The 12041-nt window shown below is 28.4% G+C and overlaps 1 protein-coding gene across 1 annotated transcript in view; it reads left to right on the top strand.

Annotated features, from left to right (window-relative positions):
- Positions 1–279: 279 nt before the first annotated feature.
- LOC109594146 (cyclic nucleotide-gated channel rod photoreceptor subunit alpha) overlaps positions 280–12041 on the top strand; it is a 153449-nt gene continuing 141687 nt past the window's right edge. Inside the window, exons 1-2 of the mRNA XM_049966592.1 lie at positions 280–346; positions 3588–3889. Of these exons, the coding sequence (XP_049822549.1) occupies positions 3646–3889 (244 nt within the window). The 5' untranslated portion in view covers positions 280–346; positions 3588–3645. The remainder of the gene's footprint in view (positions 347–3587; positions 3890–12041) is intronic.

Below are 12041 nucleotides of genomic sequence, written 5' to 3'. Positions count from 1 at the left end.
GGCATTTTCCGCGCCGCAAGTAGCGATAAACCCGTTCCAAAACCAGAAAGCACTTATGCCCAATCAATGTGATTCGTTTTGTTCCAGGCAATCGAAGCGACCGTCATTGGCGTACGGTCGATCGGTCGATGGATGCCGGACGCACTATCCGTGGATGCACTGATCCGTGGATGCTGCGTATCGACGGATGATGGTTGTGTTCCGGTGGCGGTTTGTCGACGCGGTGCAGCAGCGGTATGTCGCAACGCGCGCTTCTGAAGGACTCGTGGTAGATCGCTCGAGGACGGACACTGTGACGTATAGGAGAGGGACGGCACAAACGGATACGATACGGACGTCGTTTGTGGTAAGTATACCCGGTGGCTTCCGTTACTTCGAGGGTTGAATTGCTTTAGTTTTGGAGGGCGGCAAGGCGGGCATTAACTTTCAGGGGTTGAGAGAGTAAACAACGTTATTGCGAGGTAACCGTGATACTCTTAAGTACCTTTGTATTGACTAAGCAAGTTATGCTTTCATAAAACAACTATTCCAAATTATTCATGATTATTAATCGAATATATCAAAATTAAATGTAATATATGACATTTAAGGTGAATTGAGTAATAAAAACAATCCTGATAATCATAATAATAAAAAAATAATAAAGTAATTAAAACAATTAATTAGATTAACAATAACAATAAGCAGAAAAATGAGAATAATAAGGATAATCAGATTAAGTAGAATATTCCAAAAAATAAGAATAATCAAAGTAATAGTAAATCCGGATTATTAAAAATATAAACAATGACAAAGTTGGAATAATCAGAATAATCACCATAAATCATTAATCAGAAAGTCGTAGTTCAAATTTATTCTCTTATTTAATTTTCTTCTTGTCTCCAAAACACTGAAAATAATGTTTAATTTATAAATAAGAAGAAGTGAAGTAATAAGGAAAATCAGAACAATAAAGAAAATCAGAATACAAACAATTAAAAGTATGATTAGGATATTTCAAATGATCAGAATAATCAAAATGTTTAAAAAATTCAATGACCTAAATATCAGAATAATTAAAATTGCTTCAATAATTATGATAACCAGTAAAAAATTTTAATAATTTAAATAATCAAATAAAGTATAAATATTTAGAATAATCTGATGAATCAGAAGATATTTTTCAACAAATATGAAGAATTTGAGTATCCAGAATCATGAGGAAAATAATATAACAAGATGATAAAATGAATAATCGGAATAGTTTGAATGACCAGTGTAAAATATATAAGAAAGTAAAAAATCATAAAAAACCTCAATCATTTCTATTATTACAATATTTAAAATCAATCAAATTTGAAATAATTAAATGCATAAAAATATCAAAGTAATTATAATGTAATATAACATAAAATGATTATTGAAATAACCAAAACAATCAAATGGATTGACAGTAGGAATAACCAGAAAAATGATAATAATCGGGATGATCAGAATAAGCAGAATATTCTAAAAACATAAGCAGTAAAATAGAATAATATGAATTATCAGAATAATTACCATAACTTCACATAATCATCACATAACATAGTTCAACTTCTCTAGCAACATGAGTAGGAAGAATTGAAATAATCATGAAAATCAGAACAATAATGATAAGTAGCATATTTAAGATAATTACAACATAAATAAGAATTGATATAATCAGAAATGTGAGGACAATCAAATTTATGAAAAAAAAAACAATTACAATATTCGGAATATTCTGAATATTGACAGTTGGAACAAAAAAAAGATGAGAATAATCAGGATGATAAATAGAATATTCCAAAGAATCATAGTGATCAAAATAGTTAGAAAATATAGATTATAAAAATTATTAGAACAATAAAAAAAACTGAATAATTAATATTATCATAGTGTCATCAACATAACCAGAATAATTTATGAGAAAGTCAAAATCAATTTTATTTTTGATGTAATTTCATGTTTAGCCCTTCTTGTCGCCAAAGCATTAAAAATAATATAAGATGAATAAGAAGAAATAAGGTAATCAGGAAAATTAAAATAATCAGAATACAAACAATCACGACCATAAACAGCTGGAACAGAAAAATAAAAATAATTAGGCTTATCCAAATATTTAAAATAAGCAGAATAATTAAGATAGGAAAACCGGGTAAAAAATCATAATTAAAAAATCAAAATGGATAAAATTATCATGTTAATTATAAAAACTAGAAAAATAGTCAGGAAATCTTTGTTAACAAAGCTCTAAAAATTATATAAAAAAATAATCAGTACAATGTTAAGTCAAGTAATTAGAATCAAATGAAATATAATATAGTCTGAATAATCAGAATTTTGAAAATCTGAAAAAAATGAAATAATCAATATATCAATAATTTAACTTTCAGAAATATGAGAATCATATCAATTGGTACGAAAAAATTGACAATACCCATATTGATTACAATGACCAAAACATTTGAAACAATTAGATAATAATTTGGACAAATTACTTTATTACTTTTTTTAACATTTGAAACAGTAGATAATAATTTGGACAAATTACTTTTAAATACTCTTCTACATTATTAGAAACAATAGGAGTGCCTGAATGTTGAGAAAAATCAGAATTAGATGAATAATAAAAATTTGAACCAGATTAATGAAAATAATTGGACCCATTATAGAAGCCACAACATTCCAAATTGTCACCATAATCAATAATAAGAGTAATTAAAATAATAATAGAATAACAATATTCAGAAATATGCCGAACGAATGTAAAATTTAATCTATGACATAATCAAAATATTACAGTTGAATTTTAAATTGTATTTTATATTTGTATATTTTAAATTTTATTTTCAATTCACCGCTAATTGTAATACTACCCCGTAAGCCGGATAAAATCATAAACAAATTTCATTGAAATCAGTGCTTTTAATGAGATTATAATGACATAACATAATATATTTAGAAATAAACAAATACCAGTATTAAAACGTAATAACACACAAACTTTGATGTCTATTGATCATTTAATTGGCATCGTTAATCCTCTAAAATGCGTTTTAGTATAATTGGACAGTTTCACTGAATGTATTTGTGAATAAATAAAATATCTATGTATGCATTTGACATGGAAAAAATGAAAAGTTTATATTTCATGAAACTGCATGTGCAGGAAACATATTTATTAATTCACTAACCTCTTTTGAAAACTCGTTTGAACAAAAAACGCTTTTTACGTTGAAAGCACTTTTAGTAAATTCCATATTCATGAGAGACATACTAAGCGATACAAGACTATAGTGACGTGTCTGGTCCTTAATTCAATGACGATAACGAAGTTTGGATATCATCATCGGAAGACGTAACGATTGCATAAACTAATATTAACTCAACTATAAACCATACGTATTTTACGATTCGCCTTAAAACTCGCGTACGTGACGGAACGACGTTTAATTTAAGATCCACCTACGAGTGAGGCGAGATCACAACTTACGGATGAGCCCGGAGCGGTCATTCGTAGGTGGATTTTATTACAGCTCGATTTATTTGATTAAAATAAAATAATAAAGATTCGTTTGTTTCAGCGTGGGTGTTTGAATCGCGGTCGCGAACATACCTTGGGGCGCGCTAGGACATGGCGTGATGTCCACCGCCAAACGTTTGGTCCTGAGCTGGAGGGGCCGAAAGCACTCTCAGGATAGCTCCGCGGCCGGACGTCTGGTGGGACAGGGGGCCGGCGGTGCGCCCCAATCGGGCGCCACCTATCACGACTCTCACGAACTGGACGAGATCGCCATCGTCTCCAGCAATGCGGACCCCTGCCACGTGAAGTATGGCAGCGGGACCACGCTCTCCACTACCCTCAACGGACCCAGACTTGTTCCAGGTAGGTGGTGTTATGTTTACATCAATATTTTTTTAAGGGTACACAGAAATTAACGTACCACAGAAATGATAATTGATTATTTCAATCAATTGTTCTAGGATGGTTCTATTGTGTTAAGGTCTGGATTAAAGGGGTATATGGCACGGCATGTTCTTCTAGAATATTCAAAATGTAACGCCCAGCATTAATGTTCCCATTATTTATCCCCACCAAGTCGGTAAATTCTATTCTAAACAAATGTCTCCTGACACCATAATTAAGCCTTCACCAAATATGGTCATATCTTTCACTGGACCGTCGAAAAACACGAATACATCTGTTGCATATGTTTTCTACCTGAAACTGTAAACTTCTTGCAGTCAGAAACAGTTGTTAAAAATGTCAAAAAACGTTTTTAGAGTTGTAGTATGATTTCTACCCTGACTTGGCCTCTTAGTATAATCACCAATCTCCATGTGCCATTCTATCATACGGGAAATGGATGTATGGGATATATAAATAAATTATAATAAATTTATCATATTATATTTATTTAATTAATTATTATTATTTATATTCTATATTCTGCACTTGATATTTTATATTCTTTATTTTGTATCCTTCATTCTAGATTATTTATTCCACATTCTATATTGTTTAATCCACACTGTGCGTTCCGTATTCTGTATTATTGATTATATATTTCATTATCTGTATACTACATTCTATATTCTATATTTTACATTCGATATTTCACATTCTGTATTATATATTATACATTCTATATTATAAATTTTTCATTCTATATTCTGTATTCTATATTTTATATTCTCTATACTAAATTCTACATTTGATATTTCACATTATTTTTTTTTCAGTATTGTACATTTTATATTCAATATTCTACATTCTTTATTGTCATTCTATATTCTATATTATAGATTCTAGATTGTACATTCCACATTATACATTCTGTATTATTTTACATACGATATTCTGTAATTTACTTTCTATATTATATATTTTATCTTTTATTTTCTGTGTTTTACATTCTATAATCTAAATTCTGGGTTCTATATATTATATTCTATATTATACATTCTACCTTCTGTATTTTCATTCAATATCCTATATTCTGATTATATATTTTTTTCTTTCTATTTTGCACTTTAGATTCTGCATTCCTACATTCTTCACTCCATATTCCGTATTATAAATTCTATATTCCATTTTCTGTATTTTACATTCTATATTCTATATCCTACATTTTACATTCGATAATTTACGTTCCATATTAAATATATTTTGTATTCTACTTTCTGTATTCTATATTCTATATTTTATATATTATATATCCTATATTTTACATACGATTTTCTATATTTTTTTATGTACTGTATTCTACATTACATATTCTATATTCTGTAATCTACTATTTTCTGTGACTTACATTCTATAATCTAGATTATGGGTTCTAGATTTTATATTCTATATTATACATTAAATTTTCTGTATTTTCATTCAACATTCTATATTTAATTTATGTATTTTATATATGATAATCTACATTTTCTATTTTAGATTATAGATTCTGGATTCTATCTTCGGGATTTTACTATTTAGATACTACTTTCTCTATTAATATCTCTCTCTCTCTCTCTCTCTATATATATATATATATATATATATATATATTTATCTGGATTTTACATTTTATATTCCATATTATACACTCTATTTTCTGTATTTTTTATTTCATATTCTATAATCTTTATCCTATATTCTATATTATGTATTTTTTGTCTTTCTATCTTGCGTATCTCCACGTTCTACATTCTTCACTTCATATTCTGCATTCTGTATTATAAATTATATATTCTATTTACTGTATTCTACATTCCATATTATATATTTTGTATTCTACATTCTGTATTCTATATTTTATATTCCCTATAATAAATTATACATTTGATATATTCCACATTTCGAATTTAGTATTGTGTGTATTTATATTTAACGTACATTCTTCATTTTCATTCTAGATTTTTTATTCCAGATATACATTCTAGATTGTACATTCCACTTCATATATTCTGTATTGTATGTTAAACATTCTATATTTTATATCGTATAATTTATAGCACATATTTTTCATTCTACTTTCTATGTTGTACATTTTATATGTGATATTCTACATTTTTTATTTTCTATTTTACATTATAGATTCTGGATTCTATACATTCTACATTTTATATTCTGGATTGTACATTTTACATTCCATATTATACAATGTATGTTTTGTATTTCATTAGTATCAAGTGTATTGTGTTTTTCATTCCACATTCTATATTCATTATCCTATATTCTACATTATGTATTTTATAGACGATGTTGTATATTTCCTATTCTTTATCAGATATTTTACTTCATATATTTTATATTCAATATTCTACATTCTTTCTATTCTCATTCATTTTCTATTCTACATTCAAGATTTTGGATTCTACATTCTGCATAATACATTATTACACGTTCTATTTTATGTACTTACATTCTGCATTCCATATTCATATTTTGTATCCTATATTTTATATTCTGTAGTCCCGTGTACCATTATATCATACGGGAAATGGATGTATGGGATACACCAAACCTTTTGGCTATTCTGCGGTAACTCCAACCTTCTTCCACTAAAGTTAATGCAAACAATATACTATTTACTTAAATAGAAAAATTTATTTACAAAAATGGAGGTGGTGCGTTAATTTCTTGGAGCAATGTGTTTTATGGATTTAACTTTAACTTTTGTTCTTGTTGGACGTTAATGAATATTGATAATTCCAATTCATTTTAAAAGAAAAACCTTAAAGTGGCTTATCACATGAAGGTACAGTGCGAATTTCGACACTAAGCACTTTCAGAAGAAATATACGTGTCTTGGGAGTCGTTTTATTGAACTCTCCCTTTCTGTTCATTTTCCACAGATATTTAAAGATTACTGCGTCAATTTTTTCTATAAATTACTGCTTTTATTACAAAAACTCTTTTCGGCCTCGTTAAACGAAAAATCAAAAAAATGAAATCCTGTATGACAAGCTTATTGTTACGGTGCTCCCATCAGTTTTATAAGCTCATATGACTCAATAAAAGGTAATGAATGACTGGAACACTAATTCGAGAGGCACGGCACGGCATCAAAGGACAAAAATTCGATTTTAATGTGAAGTTTTTCGATCGTGGGCGGCTCCATTAAAGTCCACGAAGCCATTTATTCCCCCACAATAAAATGGGACCGTATTTAGATTCACGCCGTGAAAAATGCCAACACGAAAATCAAGATGTAAACTTCCTCACATATAAGTTGTTTCTCTTACAGCGATTTATAAAAGTTTCGAATGAAATATCGGGGAGGGATGTTCGGTTCAGTGTTTCCTCCACGAACACGAAATCACATTCTTTATATGGGGGTCGTGTTGCTTTGTTTCTTTGATATGAATTAGTCTTATTATAATCGAAACTACAGTTAGGTAAACTTTTTTAAGCTTGTAAACTTGAGGAACCCAAAAAAAGCATATTGAATTTGTGAAAATATTGTGGCACTAAATCAGGATATCCGTTTTGAATTTTCAATTTTCTTTTATTACAATATATGTTTGGGGAAGAGTGAGCGTCTTCATGAGGTCACAGTATCAACACGGGGCCATTACCGGAGCAATGGAGGATTTATGGTGCGGCAAGGCAATGTGTAATAAAGGCTGTTCCATATGCATCTTCTGCAAATTAATTTTCGATGGCTTTTTGAATATCGAACGGCCTGAACTGAATATAAAACAAACGGGGGAGGATTGGATTTTGCGTTTGGCGAGATTTAAAGAAGGATCCTGGAATGTTGGATGATATTAAAATTTTAAATCCCGTTTCAAAGTAACAAGGAATCTGCAGCAATAAAACATTTATGGATTTAATAATCGTTCTATTTTTTTTTTAAACTAAATAAAAAATGGTCATTAATTATTTTCAGACGTGTCAACAAATTAGCTTCGCATCCAATTTAGCTGCGACGTCCAATCGTTAGTTGCCCTGGGCGATTTAAAATTTAAATTTCGATCCGCCTGTGACGACGATTACAGTATAAAAAATAATTAATCGAAAGCATTTAGCAAAGGACTGATTCATTAGGTGCATTCAGTCGAAGACATCAATCAGCTTCGCACTCGCCAACGTTCCGCACTGACGGGGACATTTGTCAATTGAAATTGATGGAACATTGAACACCATTTATGATTTCATATTAATTTCAAACAAAACACCTACAAATCGAATTACAAACAGCAACAATAACTGTTCGCGTTTTATATTGTTTTGCTGTAACATTAAACACTCGCAGTTTAATAAACGCATTTATCCGGTGTCAGGACTGAAATTAGATCCCACTAGTCCGGAAAGTTTTGATTGTTTTAATGTAATTATTTCCCGAAGTTTATCAATGCTGTATCAATCAAGTTTATTGTTTCGGATTCAACTTTGATTTAACTTAAGATCACTAATTAAATGAACTTCAATAATCGTTATGTGTTACAATTTATTATAAATCAAGTGTTAAGTTGGAGTTAAGTTTATTTTATATATGATATTATTAATTTATTAACCATTTCTATATTCAGCCAATTAACAGTTTTCATCTTTGTGTCATCTTTCGAAATTGATGTTAAATTTTAAAGAGAATTACAATAAAAATGAAGTGGCCAACATTTTGTATATCAAGAACCTGCTAATCGATTATAGGATGCAAAGTGCAACCGACAAAGAAACATTTTACACACAATGCCCGGACCTTGATTAAAAAGTGGCGTGTGGCATGATTTAAACCCCTTTGATGATGCAAATTCTTCTTATTTTACTCGATACTTCCTCCGTTCCGTTCAAAGAATAAGTAATTTCGTAAAAGGGATTTTTTCACAATAGATCTAAGCGCCGGGCGTGCCTTACTTAAAATTAATCAAAACGTGCCTGTCCCGTAATCATTTTCCCACTAAATAATCGACGGGCGCCGATCGATTTTTAATTTGGCCATTTCAGGTTTCCTTTTGTACTGGCAGGTGTTCTTTTATAAACAGTCGTGAGTTTTCGAAGTCTCTTTGGGGTATTGAAAGTGCATCTTCGAGTTGCCAAAGTAATTGCGCCGGTTTGTGCGGGTGACGAGCGTCGAATCGATGGTTATTCAAATTTCGTAACCGTTTCACCGAAAGTGTGACGGTGGACGTATAAAATTTGCCATCCGGCCGCATTTTAATTGAGCGATTCCGATTTGAGCGCGAAGGCAAACAGACCGATCAACATTTAAAAGCTGCTTCCTGCAAGTACGGTGTCTAGACAACGATTTTACATTATACGTCGGGATCTGGTGAGAAAACAGCTTCAACACATAACCTTTCGGATTATATCAGTCGGGCGGACAAAATGTGCAGTAATTTTTTTTATTATCCGACTGATATAATAAATTCTTTGATATTTAAAATTGTTAAGAGTTTTCGGATTTAATTAAAATGAATGCTTTGCGAGGAACCGTATTTTATGGCGTATTCAAACAGTGTAGGCCGCCCGTTTATTTGGCGCATCGTAATTAATGTAAAATGCTGAGGAATATGTATGGTTGGCGAAACGATGCGAAAATATTATTAATGTAATTTAATTACATTTAGAAAAATAGCCAACCGCATTTTAGTTAGAGTAATTTAAATAAATATGGACATACAAATAAATATTAAATAAATGTGAACGTATTTCTATTCGTCCTAACATCAAATAAATTAAACTTTCTGTAGAAAATAATTACGTATTTTTAATATTTTATCTTATAATTCTCTAATTTGTACTAAGCAGATCAAGTAATTTAAAAAAATTGTATAATTCTATTGTCTAAAGTTACATTACACATTTTATTAATTATTTTTTATATTCTATTCTTGTATTTTACATTCCACATTTTACATACTATATTATGATACCTATTCCATTCTACAGATTCTATGCTATACATTCTATATCTTTTATATATTCTATATATTCTAATGTTCTATATATATATATATATATATATAAAGAGCTTTTACTGTATTGAACTGGTTTCGCATTCGCCATTTTTAACAACATTTGTAAAAATGGTGGATGCGAAACAAAAAACTTAATTAAAGTATTCAAATGAATTAAGATAAGATATTTGAAAACATAAAATTAATTGCCTTTTGGATGATATTTAAACATTTATTAAACATCAAAATCATATTTTTTATGTTTTTTTAAAGGTTACTTTTCTGATTAATTAATAAAAATTAAATAGTACCTGTTAAAAATGGATCTAACAGTGGATAAAATAAATTACTTTTGATATAATCAACTTATTCTTAGAATTTGTTTAATAGTAACTAATTATTGGATTTGTTGCGCATTCGCCATTTTTAACAACAGTTGTAAAAATGGTGGATGCGACACAAAAAGCTTAATTAAAATATTCAAATGAATTAGGATAAGATATTTGAAAACATAAAATTAATTGCCTTTTGAATGTAGTTGTAATTATACAATTTGTTTGCGCATTCACGATGTTTAAACATTTATTAAACATCAAAATCATATTTTTTATAGTATTTTAAGGGTTACTTTACTGATTAATCAAAAAAATTTAAATAGTACCTGTTGAAAATGGTTCTAACAGTGAATATAATAAATCACTTTTAATATTTTACTTTTTTATTAGTCCATTTGACGGCGCGTTTACAAAGGATATTGTACCGATGTTCAGATTTAGATTCGCGAATAAAGAAATTTTTAGTCGCGAATACAGAATTGCAATTGTAATGTTGTATGTATTTTATGTGTACATTTACTGAAATTACTTATTTTCAAAGTATTAAAATCAAGTCTAATCAAGTAATTATTAAAACAATATTAAAATTGTATACATAACTTATTCAGTTCTAAATAAATATTACCATAGAAGAAAATAGGCTATAAATACAGGATAATAAATCTTGTAAGATTCCTAAGGAATGTACAGTACAATTCTGAATATTTGAAAATATTCTTTCAGTATGAAACAGTATAGTGTAATATAAAACCCCTTAAAGTTAATATTAAATTAGAAACTATTTTATTTTTAATCTTCATAATTGTTCACAGGAATGAAAATACAAGAAACCATTCTATTTTACTGCAGACATAAAATCTTAAATATTTCAGACGCTTCGGTTGCTGAAATTTAATCAAAGGTAATTGTTTCATTTAAAACGTAATTTAATTGTATTTGTAATTTATTAGGCCTTAATATATTTTACTTCTTTGATAGCTGCTGCTATTTTTTAGGTTGTCAACATTATTTACGCAATGTAATTAAAGCAATAATAATAAAACGTTTATTATTATTTTTATGTCCCCTTTATTTATATTTTAAAATAAATTTTAATTTTCTAATATTTTTGTGATATTTATTTATTTGCAGTTTGTTCATATATCTAATATTTAATTTCAACAGAATTTAATAATTTTATATTTATTATATAAAAAATAAATTTATTTGAAAGAAAATATATAAAAATATATAAAGAAAATATATAAAAATAAATTTATTTGAAAGAAATTATAGGAAACTTATTTAATTATAATTGAAGTTAAAGTTTGTGTTTTAAAATATTTAAAAATAGATAATATGCAAATCATCATAATTCTATTTTGACAAAAAATCTAATATGTTAATGCCCCTTTCAGAACATAAAGTTATATTAATTTTAGAATAAAATTTAACCCAGGATATTAAAATTATTTTAAATTATATTAAACTTGGGTATTTGATATAATTACCAATTTAATTAGAAATTAATTTGTGAAAATTGATGTGTATTTTTTATTAAAAACGATTTTGACATACACATTTCAGTTTTACCTCAATTAAGTATTAATTTAATGTTTTAATTAAATAATTTTTTGAATAATATATAACTATAATATTTATTTATTGAAAAATAATGTAATGTTATACCATTACTTGATTTAGATTTCAAGTTTTCAGAAAATAAAAATCGTTACTCATCATAATATCTTAGCAAATCTAAAACTAATTGCATCTCATCTCGAAATGTTAAATTTAGGATTTCAATGTTCAGTACACAATGCCCCT

This window comes from Aethina tumida, chromosome 4 (genome assembly GCF_024364675.1).
Source record: "Aethina tumida isolate Nest 87 chromosome 4, icAetTumi1.1, whole genome shotgun sequence".
NCBI classification, from domain to species: Eukaryota; Metazoa; Arthropoda; class Insecta; order Coleoptera; family Nitidulidae; genus Aethina; species Aethina tumida.
This window is presented reverse-complemented; position numbering and strand designations above follow the sequence as displayed.